Genomic DNA, 21,770 nt, shown 5'->3' with positions numbered 1-21,770 from the left:
AGGAACATGCGACAGTAGAGGTGTTGGTGGAGTTGGCGCCCTCGCCGTCTGCGGATGAGAAAATGTGGTTAAACACCAGCTTTGACTATCTTCGTCGCTTACGCTCCAACATCAAGCTATGATGAAGAAAAAGTCGGAGCTTTCTATATGGACCCGGAAAAGTTCTACCGAGAAGATCATGCCTTATACAAGGTCATAACTGTCTATTTCAATGCCAAGGTTGGCTCAAGAAGAACGCCTGAGGAACTTTACAACGGGACCCACGGCCTACAATGGAACAACCAGGGGGAGAGGCTCTCCGAGTTTACCATGGGGACTCACAATTCCAGAAGCCTTCCTCACTACGCTGGACGTGGAAGTCTTCCAGTGGAGGGTACCGTAACGAAATAGACCACAACATCGTCAATAAAAGGTTCTGCCTGACGGACGTCGCTGTTGTGCCAAAGTTCTATACGGGATCGGACCATCGCCTCCTCCGAGGAAGATTTTTTTTTTCACAAGGAGGGCAGAGAAAGCCGCCAAGTTCAGAGGGAGAGGTCCCAGAACTATTATTAATTGGGATCTCTTCGCTGCGTTAGCCGGCTTTTGAGAAGATTCCGCAATGGACAACATCGACGAGGATTATGACCGGCTCGTTGAACACCTTCACGACTGCGCGAAGAAGGCTGAGAGTTCTAAAACCACCAAGAGACACCTGTTTCTTGAAACTCTTGGGCTGATACGCCAGCGTGGAGCAGCATGAGCTGCAGGGAACCAAGAACTCACGTCCGCAAGGCTTTGCAGAGGGGCGATAAAGGAAGACCCTAAAGAGGGAAGAGCAAAAGTACTGGCTGGGAGGCGGGGAAAAGCATCAGCTATGCCCGTCGAGACTTCGCTAGTCGCAAGACGAGGATGACTGCACTCCGGAACCCGAAGGGAACATTCATTGCATCGAGAAGGGGGATGGAGAAAATCATCTACGACTTCTACTCTGATCTCTTTGACAGTCATGTCCACTTGCCTCCTCACCATCGGACGGAGAGACAGACATGTCATTCCAGAGGTTCTCCCGTCCGAAATACGACATGCTGTCATATCGGTAAGAAATCGTACGGCACCCGGTCCCGACAGAATACGACCAGAACACCTGAAGAACCTTCCGCCAGTACTCATCAACACCCTGGTGAGGCTCTTTACACGTTACCTGTCGGAATGCAAGGTTCCTAAACAGTGGAAGACCAGCAAGACCGTGTTGTTGTGTAAAAAGGGAGATCCACATGACATCGGCAAGTATCGCCCAATCTGCTTACTGTCCGTCATCTACAAGCTCTTTACAAGAGTAATCCTTAATAGGATTGAAAAAGTCTTGGATGAAGGACAGCCATGCGAGCAAGCAGGGTTTCGAAAAGGATTCAGCACGATTGAAAACATTCGCACTGTTTCGAAACCCATCGAGGTATCACGAGAGTACAAGGTGCCGCTCTGTCTCACCTTCATTGACTTAAAGAAGGCCTTCAACTCAGTTGAGACGGAGGCAGTCGCAGAAGCCTTGGACAACCAAGGCGTCCCTACTCAGTGCATTAAGGTACTTGGAGAGTTGTACAGTAACTTCACGACCTGAATTTCGCCATTTTACAAGAATATCATAATTGACGTTAAGAGGGGGGTCCGATAGGGTGACGTAATCTCACCCAAAATATTCACAGCCACCCTCGAGAACCCAGTGTGAATGTTGGAATGAAACGACGTGGGAGTGAAGGTTAATGGTTAGCAGCTACACCATTTGCGCTTTGCTGATGACATCGTACTGATAACACCTAGCACCAGCCAAGCGGAACGAATGCTGTCCGAATTCAACGAAACATGTGGATGCTCACACATGTCTTCAGCTGAATCTTCAAAAGACGATATTCACGCTCAACGGATGGGTCTCGGATGCCCCATTCACGCTCAACGGAACGAACATATCCGAATGCACCAGCTAGGTTTATCTGGGTCGAGAATTGAACATGATAAACGACCTGACCCTCGAGCTGGACAAAAAGAGACGAGCGGCTGGGGAGCGTACAAGAGCATCGAGGATGTAGTGAAGAAGACCAGGAACACCCGGCTCCGTGCTCACCTCTTCAACACCACCGCACTTCTTGCTTTGACCTATACTCCGGAAACCTTGGCATTTCGCAAGCAGGAAGAAAACGCGGTGAGCGTCATTGAACGCGCAACTGAGAGAGTGATGTTAGGAGTATCCCGTTTCACGCAAGTGAGGGACGGAATTCGAAGTTCTCTCCTACGTCAGCGATCGAAGGTTAGCGTTTGCCAAGGAAAGTAAAATAAGGGGGACCGGACACGTGATGCGCTTTAACGACAACCGTTGAACCGGAGCCGTGAGCGACTGGGTTCCCCGTGATATTAAGCGCACTACAGGAAGACCGCCGACCCGATGGTCAGATTTCTTCACGATGTCCTTCAAAGAAAAGTATGATGCTCTTCGTGTCCCACGCGAAAGGAGGAACCACTGCGCTACTCTGGCACGCGACCGGGACAAATGGAAGAATTACTGGCGCCCGCTCGACCAATTTGAAGATAAACGGGAGTCAAGGTGATCAGGGAAGGCGTTCAGTTTTTTCTGTTTGACTGTTATATGAACCATAGAAAAGCTTTCCGGCAGTGAATCAAGCCAACGTCCGGTCAAGAAATGACCGTAATCAATATCTTTCGATTTCTTTTCTGCTTCAAGGCAAACAAAACAAAAACAAGGGTATATAAACTACTAACTGACATTTAAAAAAAATACAAAGTGAAATTCTCATATTTTTGATTACCAATGGAGTGAAAATCTAAAGAAAAGTCTATGTTTGAGAAATCAAATCATGGCGATTGTTTGGATCGATGAAGAAAATAAAGTGGTTACACTGCTATTTTTCCTTCCTGGAAATTATATTTTTCTAGCCTGGGATTCTAAATTCAACACCACTGGTAACCAAAAATAAGAAACGTCATTTTTTGATTTTTATTTTCATCTGTGCATCTTTTATGCAGTTATTCCTAAAAATGCTTGTGCATGTCCCTTAGTTATATGCTATTTAGGGGATCAGGGCTGTCATCGACCTATGAGGTGTCCCCTCTCATTTAGGCAGCAGCTGTCGTCAACATCTGCACAACCATTATTAGACTACTGCAATCCTGCAGACAGACGGTGGATGCAAATGTAACCACACATCCGAACACTTCTGTTAACACTGCTGTTCTTACCTCCATACAACTATCGCATAAAAGTACAATGACTATATATTTTATGGTTTTATGCGTGTTTTTATCTATTAGTTAAAAGGACATTAGTTGGATATTGGAGGAAAAAGTAAAATGTAAAACACAAAGTAGCATTATTTCACTGTCAAAAATACTACGCTAATGAAAATGTCGTACTAGAAAAGAAAATAAAATTCAGAAGAACAATCTAAATATGTAAACTTTAGTCGCAGACAACAGGAACCACCTACCTAGAAAGCTTCAAAAATAATAATCTGATAACAGACGGCACCTACAGGAATCGTAAAGAACTCTTTTGGGAGTTCAAACAACTCCCATTTGTCAGGAAACTAAAGAATTGATATATGAAAATTCTTCAAAACGAATTCCGCTGAGCGCCGGAGATAATTTCCTAAATCACATATTCTCCTTCCCTTCCATGTCTTTAGCACGCTTTTTCTTCGTTCGATCCGCTCGAGGCAGGCATAACCATTCTTCCTACCGGATTCAATAAATTAGCAGCAGATTTGTCTGAGAATATGAGGAAGCTGGCTTTACGCAAAGTCAAACACGATCCTGCTTTTTAAAAGGATTGGTTTTCCAAGTAATCCACTTTTTCTTCTTCCAACTCCATGTTGAACACCAAAATTGAAAAGAAAAAACTATCTAAGTAAAGGTAATTAGTTTTTTTTTAGCTCTGAGGTAGAAAAAGCGCTGAAAAACCTGCAGAGAAGACGATTTCACCCAATTACTTCCGTTTCACATGTTTCCTTCTATAGTGGTGATTGCAGCTCTGTTATCTCATTCTCTCTGTTTTTATGAGGTCTAAAAACCTTCTTTAACACACTTCCAGTAATAAAGCTCATAAAGCATTCTCTGCTCAGTTCTCTTCCCACTTTCTTATAGCGCTCGAATATTTCTGGAATGGTGTTCTTGCTCTTCGTGCATTCTACTTAGGAAAAGCTGATGAAGTTATAACCATAATTTGCTACTCTATCCTATCCGCGGAGCGTAAACCCCGAAAAATTCCGAATTTATGCGATCCCAAGCGAATTGATTAACGCCAGACCTTTCATCTTTCATATTTTATGCTCTGTCCTACTAGAATACAGAATAATATTGCTCTGTTTTAGCCCAGAGGTGCCGATTGAGTTCTGTCATCCGGACAGCGATTAGAGCTTCCTATTTGTGTCGTACTGTCAAACTCTCCCAGAACTCTGGATCGGACACCACGCCAATCTTATCAAAATACCAGTTCTATATGTAGCTGTTCCTTAACTGTACAGTTTCTGAGTGGTTTGATCATGAACGTTGCATCTTTTTCAAATTATGAGTACACCGACAGAATCTGTACATTTCTTCTATTTTCTATATTTTTTTTGTTTTCTTTTCAATTTCTGAGTCGGTCGGAAGGTGTAATATGTACTCTGCTCTGTGATCCTTTGCATTTTTTGTATTCTTTCAAACTATACCTTGCGTAACAACTTTCTGAGCTGGAATTTTATTTTCCTTAATTCTCTAACATTTCGATACATACGACTCTTCTTGCGCGTAGAGCAACCCATCAAGACTTCCGAAAAGGACGCAGAAATGTCAGCATGTCAAGTCGTAGCAAAATAATAATTTCGCCTACCAATCTGAAAGTTGAAATCTTCATCTTATAATTTGAAATGATAATATTCAATAATATTCAAATAACAATGCATTCAAATAAAATGAAGTAATAATATAATTTTATAGTGTGTCTAAATTGAATATGAGAGGTTAGAAATGCGAGAAAAATTTCAAGCCTTTTACAAACATGTCTGTCTTTTATTAAAAGAAAACAAATATGCATGACACTTAAAATAAAATACCAATGAAAGTCTGTTCATCATTCCTTCTCCGCTATTTCGAATATGTTTGGATTAAAATAAAAGTTTCGGCTCAAATATTTGTAATGAGGCTATGGATCTGTTACCAGAGAGTTGGATGCTCAAATTTTAAGCGCTGATAGTTGTTCGCGTCTTCAGAACACGGTTACATGAAATTTAATCGCTTTGTAGGTAATACTTTATTTCAAATCTTAAATTTAGTTGCTGGAATTCTTTTCCGAAAAATTTAACTTGATGCAAAATAAACTGTCAAGATTAAGCATCTCTGTTTCAATGTACACATGGCCCCCATTTGAAGCATAGTTTTTTAAAATTATTTTTTGGACTTGTTTTTCAATTTCTTACTTTCCAGTTTGATTATTTCCAACTGTCACCTTGTACGAAAACAAACACGATGGTAACTTTGTTGGTTGTTTGAATAAAAGAATACCAGAGGTCCTCAGCGGTTGTTTCTTAACAATTTCTATTTGGAAATATTCTCTTTGTTGAGAAATAAAATGAAATTATTAAGGGAATTGCAACGAAAAAAAAAACCATGAACTTTGTGTGGGGAAACACTCAGTTTGAATCAGATCAGATCATTACGATCTGAACGCAAAGAATAGCCTTTGTGGATCAGAAACACTTACTCCCCAACCTGCTGTTTCTTAACCAAAATTAAGACCAACACTTCGAGAATATGCTTTTCCTGGGAATCGTTGTGCGAAAAAAGTGAACTGGACCTTGCAGTGCGACTGATGCGGTCACATCTGTCGTTACGGTCTGGCTCTCTTGATTTCACGCGCTAATCGACCGATGCGCTCTGAGCTCGGGTAGGTCAGCCCATTAAGCATGCAGCTGCTCCCGGCGGAGGCGTGTGCCAATCGTCGAGACGACGACGAGGCATGGTCCTCAGTCGGCGGCCGACCAATCAGCGATCGAGGCGGGCGGAGCCGACTCGCACGCCTCGGAATTAATGAGAGCGTGCGGCTAATGGCATTAGACTAGCCGTGTCGTCGTGTCGTCGTCGTGTCGTGCCGTGTCGTCTTGTGTCCCCACTTCGGCTCCGCGTCTAGTGTGTGCTTCATTTCCCCCTAGACGCTTCATCCCTAGTACGGCTACCCTGTGCATCTGATTCCAATCAATAATAATAACAACAACAAAAAACAAATAACAAACGACACTGAAATGCGGGCCAGTTCCACTTCATCAACTGATTCAAATGGTTTCCCCGTGAAAGATGCGGATGCTCTCAAGCTTTTTGTCGGACAGGTGAGTAGTATCAACGATAGAGTGTAATTCATGCAAGTTTTAGGGATTAAGCTCTTAGTGAGACACTTCACAACCCAATTTAGTCGACGATTCTCCTTATACTATGCTTAGAAGATTCAATTCCTAGAAATGGCATACTCAACATTCCAAAGTTAAAAGTTTCATTCGTCCATTCATTATCGCAATCTAAAAATGCCTTAGGCACTGGTACCCGGCCGCGTTGAGCAAAATAGCTGCGTGAGTGAGTCCTGCTGAATCGATACGGGCGTTCTTCTGGGCCCGGGGGAGCTAACTCAGCCGGACATCAGAATTTGGACTAATCGTCAGGCTGTAACCGAGATATACCCCACAAATTTGATAGAACCGCTTTCAGATTCCGCGTAACCTTGAAGAGAAAGATCTACGTCACTTGTTCGAACAATTTGGGAAAATCTACGAGTTTACCATACTAAAAGACAAATATACTGGTATGACCTGAATTGTACACCTTTTAAATGAGATCACTGTAGAGTTTTAATGCTGTTTTTTGCATTTTACAGGTATGCACAAAGGTTGCGCTTTTCTCACATACTGTCATCGTGATAGCGCTATAAGATGTCAAGCGGCTCTTCATGATCAAAAAACGTTACCTGGAGTGAGTTCTCTTTCCCCGAATTTCTGAATATCACAAGAATTTCAGAACGATGTTTTTGAAAAAAGTTAGAAGATTTAAAGAGAAATTGTTAACGAATATTATGGCTAACATGTCAAATTTCTCAAGTATTGGTTTCACGATCTCCGAATATTCTCGCAAAAACCTATCGGTCTATACAAACTTTCCATTTTTTTCCAACATTATGTAGTTATGCACATAAATAATCGCTGCGATGAGATCGCAAATTAGATCGGCTAGAAAAAGAAACCTGGATATTCCTTTACATAATACATACTGGATAAAATCTAGCCTTTCGCTCGCAAGCGGATCGATTTCGAGCTCCCAAGGCGGCAACTTTTTCCTGCGGTTCTCAAGAGCTCTTTTAAAATCTCATACCGCTTCTCCGAACTTTTTTCCTTCACTACGTACGATTTCATACAACACACTCTCATTGGTGCATCGTCAGGGTCCAACGGTCACTGACTCAACAGCCACCACCGTAGTAAACGAGTTTCCTCCGGTTCGTATCCCCATTATCAAGAGCGCACAGATTGTGCGCTGGTTGCCATGACGCTAAATTCCTTGTCAGCTAGAAGAAATTCGATGAAGTACGGGAACGATTTCAACGAGCGTGCAGGGATTGTTGTTTGAGAGAAAAAAGAGAGGAATATTGTTGAGGCCGAAATCAAAACTCATTTAATTCTTTTCCGAGGATTGACACATTCCAAAATACTAGCAGTCAAAGCCAATCGCCCTATCTTTTCATCCCTAGGATATTATAGTATATTGGAGAATAAAATCAAGACTGCATATAATCCATGAAAAGAATAGAGAGTTTTTCTTCGGCCTTTTTTCATTACTGAGTGCAAGAAAACTCATTTAATTATTTCCTGAAGTGAAATCTTTTCTCCAAGCCTCATTGATGTTAATATTTTTGCCACCACTTTTAGCCACCACCACTTTAGCATTCTAGACTACTTCCAGAAAAGGTGATGGAGTCAAAATAGTATTCGAAGTTTGGAAATAGTATTCAATTATAAGAACTTAGCCTCTTATCTCTAGTGTAGAATTTAATTCCCATTAATCTGGCGCTGAATTGAATCTTAGTTCTTAGCTTTCCCCTCGACTACCCTCAAATCGGCTTCTTATGGAAAACCCGTCGGTGATAACGTCTCGATAATGTTGACAAGACACGGCAAGAGGACTGCTGCGGAATCCGGCCGTTCTTTACTTTTCGCGATAACTTCAGGGTAATCCTAGTCGTCGTCCTGTCTGAGGACTAATTTCGTCTTGAAGAGGATAAAAAACATGGGAACAAACTCTAATTAACTGCTTGTAATGTGGTTTTGCCATTTCCATACCCCCCTAAGACAAATAGCTGACCCCAGAGAAGGATGATCCAACATAATCATATCCGGAAAGCTTTGTGATCTAGTAGTCTAGGGAAGATTTGAATATCTACCTGGCCTATATATCTGAGTACATAGTCTGCTTCATCAATATTGTTCTCAGTGATACTAACACTATTGATTGATCACTTGCTGTTGGTTCCTCTAGTAGATTTAGGTGAGAAAAAACATGAGAAAATCATACACTAGCCACAAAACTTTACTCACTTTGCAATTATTCTGGTTGCAGCGCAAAATAATCAAAATTACCTCCTCTCGCTTCATGTGTAGCCAAAGGAAAAAGCACTCAGACCCGTCAAGTCAGTACACATTTGATGTTTGAAGACGTTTTACTTTAAGAGGAATGTTTTCTCCGTAGTTCACTTTTTCTTGTCATATAATAGTATTTGTTTCCAGCTTTACGCTTCACCGATGAACTCATTTTAGCTCGTGCTCGTTCACAAAACTTTGCATTTTCCTAGAAAGGACAAAAAAAAACAATTCCGAATTCCTAGATCTGCCTACCTTTGAGGTTGCACATAAACAGGATAATCAAGTCTCCGGAAGCAATTAACTTACGCTTGCGTTAGACACTGAGTAAAACGCAGCCAGGTGCGCAATAGCGTCGTGACCTTTTTACTCATCATTGAGTACCACCTCATCGTTACGATATTCTGCGCTAACAGCGTGCGATCTCTTCTAATGAGGTGTTCTCGGTGTCTTTACAGGAAGAAAAGGCAAGATTTATCCCCTGCTCTCTAGTGGCCACTTTCCGCCGCCCCTCGGCGTTTTTCGAGCCTCGTTAGCGTTATAGAGGAGGCTGAGGCAGACTTCAGCACCGTCAACAGGCATAAACCTAATTTTCGCAGCTTCTCAATGCAACAAACACAACTTGCTTGTCCTCTCCTCTCTTCACATACATATGCGAGGGGTTTTGGTGCGAATCAAGTGCGCGTCGCATGCCATGCCATCGCATGCGTGCACAGATCCAAGAGGATGGATGGATATCGAATAGCAGCAGATGGTTGACGGCTAACTATGTATAGCTGGTATGAAGTTCGGCGCTCTAGAAAAGAATAATTAATCAGGAAATCAATAATTAATTGGCTACTCCGTTGAATAGGGCAAAATTGCAATGTTGTGCCGTCACGTTACGTATGAATTCGTAGAAGTGTCACGGACAACGTGTTGTTTGAAAATAAGAGCAAAACAGAATATAATGTTGCTTGTTTCTTTTTATTTTTTCGAGGCAGAGCAGCTCGTACTCATTATCCACACCAGAGTCAGAATTTTTGAATATTCTCTGCACATCCTAATCATCACAGAGACACAACACATCCTCAGCCCCAAGGAATAACACATGCGTAACAAAAAACTCTGTGAAGCATATAACAAATTTTAATTCATGGAGAGGTAAAGCGGCTGCCATTTTCCCTACAGTTTGAGAGTTTGAGAGTTTTATTCTTTTTTTAGCATAACCTCTAAAAAAATTCAACTCTTACTAGCAAACACTTCAAAAATCTGTCATTTCTCAACGATTTTTCATTTTCATTCGGTTCAAAAGTAATGAAGTGGAGAAAAGCTCCAGAAAGAAATGAAAAGGACAGCTCAACAAAAAAAAATCCGAGAATGAATAGAATCAGAATAGAGGATGCCGGCTGGTTCAAATTTTACAAATTATAATTAAAGTTTAATACGCATCAATAACAATAAAAACTGGAATGATCAGTAGTATCAGGTTGGTTATCGTACTCTGCACAGTTACAGTATCCGCTGCGCTTTTTAACGCATGTCTGCTGACTACAAGTTCTAGCCGTTGTGCGCGCGTTCTTTCGGTGTCATCATCCCCACACGTCTACAGTAACCGTTGTGCATCGTAATAACAATAGTACCGTTAAATATACGAAACTGCTCTGAGATTCTTGCATGGGACCTCTAGGTCAAGAATCATTTTTGCATACCATAGCTCACTTTTTGCGGTGTTACTTGCTTTGACATTTTTTTTTGCAGTGGCTTCACTTTATGGGCCTCTACCGTATCATACATAACTGCGCATGGTTTTGCCATGACGATGTCCAAGCTCTTCAGGACCTTTAGGGTCAAGGGTTTTTGGCCTGTTTGTGCCGGATCCTCTTGCGTTTCTCGAAGATCACGTACTATTCTCAAGCTGTCCTTCTTTTCCTCGGTGACTCCTTCGCTGAACTTTACTTGCAGACCTTAAAAAAAATTGTGAATTCACCCGTGACCTATTGTTTCCTAATACGAGCTGACAACGTGAGAACCATCCGATTTTTCCTATGAATGCTCCATTGAGCATGTTACATCTAAAAGTATGCTACGTGAAAATTTCTCGGATGTTTCTTCTAAACGAGCTATATTGAACTTGTCTACTGCTTTCCACCTCTTCTTCGTCTTCTCCTAAGTCACTCAAATTTCGTCCTTTTCAAAAGAGGGCACACACGTTCAAAATTGAACTCACACACTCTCTTGAATACTGGTGGGTACATAGTGTGCTGACTAATGCTTTGAAGAAAGCAGCATTTTCCTCGGCCAGACCTCGGAATGAGATAAAGCCGCGAAACGAGGTTAGAGATGGTCGCCGCCGACGTTGTTGCCGCTGCTGATGTTGCTCAGCCCACTAACGCCTCTTCTTACTTCTCTTACCTCATCGTCACTGAAATACAAATCTAAACGATGTTCCCTTCTATGTTTACTTGTGTCAGGAGTGCAGGGGTTTTTTTTTTGCAATTTAAGGCAATCGATTTAACTCCCGTATAGCAGTATACGTACGTCGTGACAATTAGTTGGGTGCATTAAAGAAAAATATTCTGTATCAGAAAAGTGTGTTTTACTTTTCCTGTTTTTTGGCGCATTATTGGTGCGTGTAAATAAATAAATAAATAAATAATAAATAAATGCGTGTACATATTTGTACACAACACGATCACATTCATGCTATCAAGTCAATTTTTTTTTTGAAATGAAATCTAAAAAGTGCTTAGAATTTTCATGTCCATTACGTCCTACGTTTTTACAGATGAATCGTGCGATGCAGGTGAAACCAGCCGATACAGAGAGCAGACCTGCCAGCCCAAAGGACAAGGTAAATGTATGTGAAAAGTTTCAGTAGGTTAAGAAAAAATAAATCCCAACATCCATTCCATTTGATTACACGAAGAATTCGTTACAAACACCTCGGATTTCCTAGTATACCTCTTTGGAATTTTGCCAATTGTCACATCCACAACTAGACATAACATCTTAGCGTATAGCATATCTCCTTGCAAAGATTCAATATTAGAGCGTTATCTTCTCGCAAACTTGATCCTTCTGTTTTCAGGTTGATGATAAAAAGCTGTTCGTTGGTATGTTATCCAAACATCAATCCGAAGATGAAGTTCGCGCCTTGTTCGCACCATTTGGAGCTCTCGAAGAGGTAACCTTTTGTGAATGTTTGGTATTTGTTGTTGTACATGATGAAAAAGAAAGCAAAACCGATTCTAACCATAAACTGGTACCTCAACATCTCGCATCCCATAGGAATATTCACATTTTTGCTTGTCCTCAGAGATTTCCCGTCTTCAAAGGCTTAGACAATGCGCCTAGAGGTTGATTTATTAACGTCTTAGCTGGCGCCAGCTTCAATAAGGGAGTGCGATGCTCATTGTTGGGGAGGTGGTCATTCAAAACTGAACTATAAAGTCAGGCGAAGCGTTTATCTAGATTATTTATTTAGAAATTTATTTGCTGAATTCTTCCAAAAACCTTGGGGTCTTAGAGCTCATTGTAATTCTTTTTTGAGCGCTGGAGGTGGGAAGAATTCTGCTACTAATGTATTTAGAAGTAATTTTTAGATAATTTAAAGTACAATCTCTTTAACCGTTGATTGTTAGAATTAGAATTTCCCTCCTTTAGATAAATTTGGCAAAAAATAAAACCTACTTTTCACTATGTAATGCTGAGTGAACAACAATTTTAACTAATTTTTATTCCATGTTATAACCGCATCTAAATTTAACCAGCAAAAAAAACCGAAAACACTTTTCTGTAAAGAAAGAAATGCTCTTTAAAACAAGTGTTACATAACGCTTAACTGTTTTTTTTTCTGTGTGCGAGTTCACGTTTAAAAAAGTCCCATTATTTGTGCATCAATCTCGTATGTTGGTGACGACGTCCATGAAATCAACGCACACAACCTCCAACGTACATAGTTATGCACTCCTAAAATTGAAAAGAACCAAATTTCCTTCGAATCTCAATCAAATAACTCAACTTGGCGCTTCAAAATGAACAATCCGAGTTGCCCGAAGTTTAATGCTTTTTCGTTATCGTTTATGCAAAAATCTTTCTTACCTATACCTCCCTCCTGCAGTAATACGAATCGTCTACGGTAATCATACAATCTAATGAAACGGAGATGAACGCTAGTTCAGTTTTCATAATGTATGCAAGATAATAGAGCACATCCCATCCTCCTATTAGAGATTCTCAATCCCTCAGGGATGAGGATTATTCTCTACAACTGTGCTGTGAAGCTGTGGAGCGCCAATTGATTGCCGATATCCCTTCGTGTCCGCGTTGGGATGTGGCCGTTGAGTGAGGGAAGGAAGCAGAGAGGGAGCATAGAGCGCGCGAGAAACAACGCGCGCAATGTGCCGCGAGGGTCTTGATACGATTGCTCCTCTATATCTGAGATGGACGGGAAAATGAGGGAGTATTTCGAACGAGTGAACGTCGTGGTCGTCGTCGCCACCGCGGAACCCATCTATCGTACACCCCTATTTCTTTTTTGTTCGGAATGCATCCATCCACTCCACCATTGTAGGTTACGGTTCTTCGCGGCGCTGACGGTGCTTCAAAAGGTTGTGCATTTGTGAAATTTAAAAATGCACTGGATGCTCAAATGGCGATCACCGCACTTCATGGAAGTCAAACAATGGCCGGTGCAAGTTCAAGTCTTGTAGTTAAATATGCGGATACTGAGAAAGAAAGACAGGTACGGTAGTCTTCTCATTCGATGATTCCTCGCACAGACTTTCCTTCTACGATTTATCGTATTCTCATCATGCGGTATTCTCTTTCATTAATTAATTCCTATTCAGGTTCGTCGTATGCAGCAGATGGCCGCGCAGATGGGTCTTCTAAATCCGGTGCTGGTGAACCAGGTCGGCGCACAATATAGCGCTGCGTACCAGCAGGTTGGTTTTTGTTTACGCAGTCAACATGAAAATTTGACGGAACCGACCGGATCTAGTTCTATTCTCGTAAGTACGTTAGGTTAGTTTAGCATAAGAAACCGTGATATTCGGGGATAAGGTCCTTCGCCCTTCGTAATTCTAAGTGCACTCCTTGCACACTATGTATGAGAGCTCTAATTACGCCATAGGAGAGCAAGCGAAGGAAACGAAGAGGAGGGAGTGCAACGAGGGCTCGACTGTTGGCATCGAGGGATGTCGACGCCATTTATGAATGGAAATGCTTTTGTACCTCAAAAACCTTCTTCCATTTTTTGCCACAGTATTATTATTGTTATTATTATTATTATTATTATCAAGATACAGTTCTTTTCCAGGATTTGAACCCGAATGAAAATAAAATAAGAAATTTTGTTTCTGAAAAAAAAGTCCACAGAATGTTCGCTTTCTCCGTCATCCAAGCAGCGTAATCGATGTATTCGTGTGATCAACAATTGGATAAAGGCGCTTTCTTGCCTAACGCTGTTTGGGAAGCAAAAGTCTCAGAGTCCCCCAGTCATCTAAAGAACGTTTCAAATAACTTGAATTTTAAAAGAGTTCTTCTAGCGGAAAAACGTTTCTACCATTCCGGAAATTTCCCTGTGGCTTGTTCTCCACATTTCCTATTTGAAGATATTTTTGTGTTCATGTCAAAAAAAAAACAAGACAACTCCTGGAAATGTTGGTTTAAGTTGAGGTCACGCACGGATGACAAACCCTTAATAAACAACTAATATATGGATAACATTCCCCTGCGGTAATTACTTTAATATTCACAAAATAACTGAATACGTTTGAATTTGAGAATGCTGAGCTCAGTGTTCACAAATTAAAAATGAAAAAAACTAAAAAATAATAATAAAGATGCAAATAGTAAAAAGTAAAGATGAGCATGAATTATTCCCTCATCTATTCATCTATTTATTTATAGTTAATAATTATTATTCATTTACTACGCCCAATGGCGTACCAAAAAAAAAACTTTGGGCAAAGGAGAAATACTAAACTAAGACAGAAAATATTGACCTAATTCTTGTATTCATAAAAAAATAGAATTTATGTTATTGTTTGTTTATATTATCATTATTGAAAAGACAGGAAAGAGAAGGATATTAGGACAAGGGATCAGTTCAGTTCCCCGTGATTTTGGCCTAGATCATTTAGTTCTCAAACCCATCCTGACTTAGGAATGAAACTAAGGTGTCTAGGAGAATTTTTGACTATAAATCTTATTTTGATGTTTTTAAATCCAAGAATCAGCGCAGAAATCGTCCAAAAATGCTACAAAAAGGTATTCGTTGAATTCGTTGCACAGCTGTTATTTCAAAGGTGTCAGTCAATGGTGGAGCCTTTAATTAGAGAGAGAGACAAATGTGTATCCTTCCACCGTCTTCTCCTTTCTTTCGCTGTTCATACGGTCTCGACAGTTCAGGGTGGGAACACCCTGAACTGCATCGGTAAGTGGTGCTAGCAAGGGTCCCCGCTCGATCCTAACCGCTACGCTCCATCGCACCTCTTCGAGCGCAGCCGCTTACGCAACTGCATCGAAATTAGTGCCTTTCTCAAAATGATTTTTCTTTTGTCGGTTGTCCCGCAAATTTAACTTTCATCTGTCCCATTGGTGATCTTTGTTGAGCTTCAGATTCTCCAACAGCAGGCATTAGCGAATGCTGCAGCCGCTCAAACTTCTGCTGCTTACATGCCACTTGTTCAACATCCAGCGGTTTGTCAATTCAAACGTTTAAGCTATAGTTTTTTTTTTCATTTGCTGACAATAGTGTTTCTAATGTTAACCCAACTATTTTTTCCGAATTACATAGAGCTTCAGAAAACGGGGGAAAATATAGTTGATGGCGGGTGGGGTTCAGTGGCGCACTTATTTCTGGACGCTCTCTCGCTTTTTTCCCTTTTAGTAAGTTTAGATTGCATGTCATAAATCCTCTAAGACTAATGCTTACGTCTTAGGGCCCGAATGATTTAATTATTCGCTTTCAGAAATAAGGGCGCCGCTGAGGCCCCCGCCAACTACATTTTACCCGGAAACGTTTATCCGATGTTTTCCACTACCGTACATTGTTTTCTAGTTATTCACTATTTTCTGCGTATTGTCATGTTTGTTAAGAGAAAAATCCTAGAAATACATGAGAATTTCGTTGTACTTTTGTACTTTCGACATCAGAACTTTAAGCGTTCAAAAATAGCTTCATTAGGCATTTTTTTTTTCAAAAAAAAATTGATTCAAAATGAATACTTACAGTTGTTGTTTAGTTGATGCAAATGCCAAGTGCCACACCACTGCTCACACATCAAGGCCTAGCTCAAATAACTCTGGCCGGTTCACAAATGGCTATGCCAGGAATCCCTGCTCAACATCATTTTCAGACGCTTCAAGCGTTAGCCGCCCAACAACAACATGTTCAACCGGAATTCCAGTGTTCTCGTGAGCGTGAACAATTTCCTTTCATCGTGGATCGTTTATATGTGATGTGTGTTTGCGATAAAAGAAAAAAGGAGACACATTTTTCAGCTCCTTCAAGCACGAACGGTGATGCCGCATTCGCTATATCAAATGCCGGCTATCCAATAATCAGTATGGATCAGCATAACAGTATGTGTCATAACGTATTCGTTTTCTTTTTCCTCATCATTCTCTCTCGTTTGAAGAGGATTCTTCCTAATGGACTTAACAGTCATCACCTTTGTTTCACCGCTTGTCACTTCCGTGGCTATATATATCATTATTGTGTGTGGTGTTGGGCGAGAAGCTGATTGTTCATTCATTCATAACAACTATGTACATAGTTCGAAGTGATCTTGAATTTTTCACATTGAAATATCCATCCTATCGTGCATCGTGGTGAAGTGTGTCGGCGTATTTGAACAATACAACATCAAGACAACAGGAAACTATTCGCCATCATATCTCACAACGATTGCATGTGATTGGATCGTTTTTTTTTCTCTTCAAAAGCGTTTGGTGGCGATTTTTCAATGGTGTACGCTGCTCTGAGTTCGTCTCTTTTCATTATTGTCATTGTGTATTGGTGTAATCGTTTAGATGTGGCGCTGCAGCAGTTGGCCCAGCTCCATCAACAGGCAGCGGTCATGCCGCTCGTCACCCCCAAAGAGGGTACGTGTTGTTTTTCTCCGTGCGTCAGCACTTCGTGAACGTTTTCTCCTGTGTTTTACCGCTCAACTCTGCGCGGCGCTCGCAACCGCTCTTTGAATAAGTTGTTGCGAATCACAGGCGAACAGGCACACATACACACACACACTTTCTAGGCAAACAATCTACGTAATTCTGCGTTTGAACCTATGATGTGGTGCTAATTTTTGAACTTGCTAAGGCATTTGAACGCATGCGTGACTGCATCGATTTAGACAATATTTGAGCGCCGAGAGGTGTCTCGTTGGTGTTGGCGGCAACTCATTGTCGTGTCGTGTTTAGTGCTCGGTCCCGAAGGCTGCAACTTATTCATCTACCATCTGCCGCAAGAGTTCGGCGATGCCGAACTCATACAGATGTTCGCGCCATTTGGGAATGTGATTTCCGCCAAGGTATTTGTGGACCGAGCCACCAACCAGAGCAAGTGCTTCGGTAGGTACGCGTAGCGACACTGGTTGCCGGCCGTAGTAAGTCGTGTCGTTAAATGCCGTTGGCGGCGCGACCTCCTACGCCGGCAACGTCACAGCGCGACTGAGACTGTCGAATCGTTCTGCACGTGAGTGTCGTCGGGTCGTTACAGGATTCGTGTCGTACGATTCGTTGGCGGCATCGCAGGCCGCGATCGCGGCGATGAACGGCTTCCAAATTGGCATGAAACGCCTCAAGGTGCAACTGAAGCGGCCTCGTCAGGATCGTCCGTACTAGGCAACAGAAAGTGCATGTTGTGCTACACTTTCACCGCCATCACGTCCCTATCCCCGTCCGTGCCTTCTTTCTTTTTTCTTTTCTTTATTTTGTTTTCAGCTAGCTTTCTTTAGTTTAGTTTCTTACAATCTTTTTCTGCAAACTTCAACATTTTATCGATACAAAAGATCATGTCAGGCAGTTGCACAAGGCGGCCTTTTACAACTATAAATCTAACGAAAAACGTACACGTGTGATAGGAAATTTGCACAGGTGACGTTCGAGTATAAACACGTCTCTGGGCAATTCACTGAGTAAGAAACGACTAGCGGGAATATCTATTAGAACCGTGAAGTCCATGAGATGTCCCGATCTCTAACGCACGCAGCTTTTGTTTTTTAGACATTGACTAGACTAGACGACTACTTCCGTGAGTAAAGCGCTCTGAAACGCTATTATTTCAGTAGAACAACTCTAAGAGCGCAATTCACGGAATCGGTGCGACATTTCCTTCAGCAAATCTGTGCGGCGACATTGTTCCGAGAATACCCTATAGGGACACTAAACAAATTGTGGATAGAAAGCGATGATTGGAAGAGCGCAAAAACAAATTAATCATTTCAGAGAACATGTAGAACTCTAACTTTTGATCAGAATATCAAGTCAAATGTCTTTGACTTTCATTGTCACTGTAAATGACACTGTAAGTAAAGTAACAAAATGTGAAAAAGGTATAAAGCTCTGTTTTGTGCAACCGAAACAAATTTGTATTAGCGGCTGCGCTCGAAGCGGCGGGGTGAAGATAGCGGCCAGGATCGGGGTGGGATCGTCGCAAACTACAGCGACGAATGGTGTCAGCAAGGATCCTCCTGAGATTCTAACCCCCACTCTCCTCGTCGAGCGCAGCCGCTCACGCAACAGCACTGAGCTTCATGTCGTTTTGATATTACTGTATCTCAATAACTCGACCAATTACGCAACTACCGTACTCAGCGCCATACAGTGGGAGATTGTAACAGGTTCTAGTGTAGTCGATATCGATGTGGTCAACCGAGTAAGAACTCGATTCTCTCTGAGCCAGATTGAGTCCAATGGGGAGTGTCTCGAGTGAAAAATGAGAGTGCGTTGTGGCGTTCACTCGGTTGAACATTTTCGGTGCTGCATATCGGTCGTGCGTGTCCCAGGGAACCGTATCGCTTCTGAAGTACTGCACAAAAGTCTGCCGCGCTAATGTAATCGGTTACCTTATGCCACATGCCGTTATTTTTGATTTTTCAACATTTAAAGTGATCCTTCTTAAAATTCTATTGATTTGCACACTTTATCATTGTTTGGGAAAGAATAGGTAAGCTATTCAGAAGTACCCAATTACTTTATGTGATTTTCATTCATATTTAGAAAAAAAGTCAATAAATGTTTGATAGCATTCCTATAAGATATCAGAATTTTGATTAATTCTATCTCGTTTTCAGGTGACTTTACCCGCAGACCCCCACCATTTATTCTACGTCCGTATTGAGTCCCCAGCTTTTTTTCTTTCTTCAAATTCCAAACTTTTAAAGAAAAGCTCCGTTGATTAACCAAATTTCATTCTCCTAAATGCCCAAATGCATTGCTTACTTGCTTTATTGTTATCATTCACTCGATGTCACATTACATCTTAAAAATTTCTTCTACTGTATATTATGTTGTTATATAGTTGAAATTACGGAGAAGATGGTTGTTGGCAAAGGAAAAGCGCTAGTTTTATAACCTATTAGCAAGGAGTTACGGAGCTATGAGTCAAATGGTGAATGATATTCAATATATTCGACGCGAGGAGACCCTTTTTTGACTGTAACTCCTCCTCCTTTAACTCTGAAGCTAGGTTTCTTGACTAAGAAATAGATCTCATCTAACAAGTGGGGAAAAAAAGAGAAACGAAGGAAAAAGAAATTGAAACTGATTGGGTCACATAGCTTTATCTTCAATAAGAATAAACATTTCGATACATAAATCCTTAGTTTTGACGCGTCGTCAGGAGGAAAATTAGAGCCAAAATATTCTTTACGAGGTCATGGATGTGTTGAGAAATCTTCCGAACAGCGCTTTTTACTTTTCACCACCAATCTTTTACGGTTGCTCTCATCCGAGACTTTCATATGAAACAACGATGAGATTATTCTATTATTTTCGTGCTTTTCTCCCTTTTTTTTACGATGTATGGTATGGTGGGCAAACATTACACATTCCATTAGACGGATTCTCATGAACTCGCCATACAATTTTCTATTCGTACCGTTTTCTAGCCATTTCCCTCCGTAACCAATCATTATACGTGCTCAGACATACATACAACGGTCGGAGTCTAGTCTAGTCGTACCAAGTTACTTTTTCGATTCTGTATTTCTCATGCGTTCATGTTATTTGTTATTTTATCTATTTTTATAATTTTATTTTTCTTTCTTGTATCTCGTCGATGTTAAGGATCGAATTTCGCAGCGCGTCACGACATGATCTCATGTGTACAGAAATTTTTATGATATTTGATTTTATTTATTTTTTTATTTTTCTCCTATTCCGATGCTGTCCGATGTTGTCTAATTTATTGTTTTATTAGTTCTAACGAGCTCGTAGAATATGTTCTATGTTAATTATGTTATTTTTTCCCACATTCTCGTAATATTGTATTACCCTTTCACTTTTTTCTTAGTAGTTCGCGATGTTCAGAAATCAGCATTCTGGACGAGGTGGATGGACCTCCCTGACAAAAAGAAAGAGAGAGAATAGTCGATCAGAGTTGAAAATGTTGAAGCAGACATATTTAGTTGATAAATAGTTTAAGATACATGTATTCTGTGCATTTGAAGAGAAAATTGATGTGAAATAACAATCGTCCTTTTCAAATAAATCTACACGCCAGAAATTGTGGGAGGTAAGGTAATTCAAAACAGCCAAACTTCACGGAAATCTCACAATCTGCCCAAAAGGAGGAAAAATCTTCCAATATCTCCCTAAGGAACACTTTCGATTCTTCGAGGAGTTATATATATATATATATATATATATATATATATATATATATATATATATATAGAGAGAGAGAGAGAGTTATAGATGTAGTAAATCCCCTCCCATAGAACAATGGCTTGGATTTGAAAAATGGACCTCTCAACCTCTTGACGTCATCGGATCTGATTTGAGTCAGAAATACTGTATTTCCTCTCATCTGTGTTGTTATGTTCACAGACAGAAGATGTAACGGACGTAACGCAACTGTAGTTAGCATACCGTAACGTATCGATAATTTCACAAATAAAATGAAGGAATAACTTCGTGAAAGAGTGAAACGTTCATAAGATGGACCTATTACCTCTACCCTGAATTAACAACAATATTTATTTTACAGCTCGACGAGCGGAGGGAAATATACTGCGAATTAGCTTTACGCTTGAAGGCATCACCCCACGAGTCTGAGGTGGTGCGGATTTCAGGTGGAGTATTCGTATACGGCACAGTAGATTGTGGAGAGAGGGGTGATTCCGTCCATTTCTTCCTGATTGCCGTAACAAACGGCCCGGAAGATCCGGCACGTGCACAAGGCTGGCATGCTCCAAATGAACCCGTTGTTGGAAGTAGCGCGCCGGAACGCTCGAAGCCGTATTTTCCGTGCCGTTTTTTACGGCAATTAGGAAGAAATGGACGGGATCACCCTTATTTCCGTAATCCACGTCCCCGTATACGAATGCTCCACCTGAAATCCGTACCACCTCAAATTCGGGGGGATGCCTTTAAGCTCAGGCTTATCTGTCAATTGCGCATAAATCACATTTTAAACGAGGTTTGATGGAAATTTTTTGATTTCCACAACTTCACATTACAGAATGCTAATACCTTAAGATCACCTCGATAAGAACGATCGGTGTGGTTCAAAGTAAAGGCTGCCAGGAAAGTTCACAGAGCTCTTCAATCAAATCCATTCTGTCTGAATTCTGAAATTTGTCCTTTAACATGACTTAGCACTTCAAAAAAAAAGTTGTGAAGTGAGCTCACGGCTTATTGAGGTCCACTATGATACCTCGGCCGGCCTCTTTTCAGTCACAGAAAAACTTTCACTCTGACGACTTCCTCAACTATGTATGCTGAAAGGGCACAGTTTGTATGATCATATGCTCGATAATATCAGCGGATTCCTTCGCGCCGGTCCCAACGTTTTCGCCCAAGAAGCATCATTCAAAACAGTCGAGTACAATATCATTTATATCATTTATATATTATTGTTTGTTATCGTGTATTATTTATGTATGATTTGTGGAAAAATTCACAAGAGGA

The 21,770-nt window shown here is 41.0% G+C and overlaps 4 protein-coding genes across 7 annotated transcripts; 3 read left to right on the top strand and 1 right to left on the bottom strand.

Annotated features, from left to right (window-relative positions):
• Positions 1-988: 988 nt before the first annotated feature.
• On the top strand, positions 989-1,600 carry RB195_004670 (uncharacterized protein; the record flags this gene model as incomplete). The annotated part of the gene is made up of 1 exon (XM_064182615.1): positions 989-1,600. The coding sequence occupies one exon, from the start codon at positions 989-991 to the stop codon at positions 1,598-1,600; it is 612 nt and encodes a 203-aa protein (XP_064033882.1).
• Positions 1,601-1,819: 219 nt separating this feature from the next.
• RB195_004669 (uncharacterized protein) lies at positions 1,820-2,308 on the top strand (the record flags this gene model as incomplete). Of its 2 annotated transcripts, none has more annotated exons than XM_064182613.1 (1): positions 1,820-2,308. In XM_064182613.1, the coding sequence occupies one exon, from the start codon at positions 1,820-1,822 to the stop codon at positions 2,306-2,308; it is 489 nt and encodes a 162-aa protein (XP_064033880.1). The 2 variants fall into 2 exon arrangements, with proteins under 2 accessions (XP_064033880.1, XP_064033881.1); XM_064182614.1 differs by having other exon boundaries at positions 1,859-2,308.
• Positions 2,309-6,269: 3,961 nt separating this feature from the next.
• Positions 6,270-17,480, top strand: RB195_004667 (uncharacterized protein; the record flags this gene model as incomplete). 3 transcript variants are annotated; one of them, XM_064182609.1, is made up of 13 exons in its annotated part: positions 6,270-6,353; positions 6,727-6,820; positions 6,893-6,987; positions 11,413-11,478; positions 11,716-11,811; positions 13,201-13,371; positions 13,478-13,573; positions 15,252-15,332; positions 15,878-16,049; positions 16,137-16,217; positions 16,668-16,739; positions 17,058-17,207; positions 17,356-17,480. In XM_064182609.1, the coding sequence occupies 13 exons, from the start codon at positions 6,270-6,272 to the stop codon at positions 17,478-17,480; spliced, it is 1,383 nt and encodes a 460-aa protein (XP_064033876.1). The 3 variants fall into 3 exon arrangements, with proteins under 3 accessions (XP_064033876.1, XP_064033879.1, XP_064033877.1); XM_064182610.1 differs by lacking the exons at positions 6,270-6,353; positions 6,727-6,820; positions 6,893-6,987; XM_064182611.1 differs by lacking the exons at positions 11,413-11,478; positions 11,716-11,811; positions 13,201-13,371; ... (5 more) ...; positions 17,058-17,207; positions 17,356-17,480 and having other exon boundaries at positions 6,893-7,014.
• RB195_004668 (uncharacterized protein) lies at positions 10,323-10,882 on the bottom strand (the record flags this gene model as incomplete). The annotated part of the gene is made up of 2 exons (XM_064182612.1): positions 10,323-10,591; positions 10,855-10,882. The coding sequence occupies 2 exons, from the start codon at positions 10,880-10,882 to the stop codon at positions 10,323-10,325; spliced, it is 297 nt and encodes a 98-aa protein (XP_064033878.1).
• Positions 17,481-21,770: the final 4,290 nt, after the last annotated feature.

The sequence above is a fragment of the Necator americanus genome, chromosome I (genome assembly GCF_031761385.1).
Source record: "Necator americanus strain Aroian chromosome I, whole genome shotgun sequence".
NCBI classification, from domain to species: Eukaryota; Metazoa; Nematoda; class Chromadorea; order Rhabditida; family Ancylostomatidae; genus Necator; species Necator americanus.
Note: the sequence above shows the minus strand (reverse complement) of the source record. Positions and strands in the feature narration are given on the sequence as shown.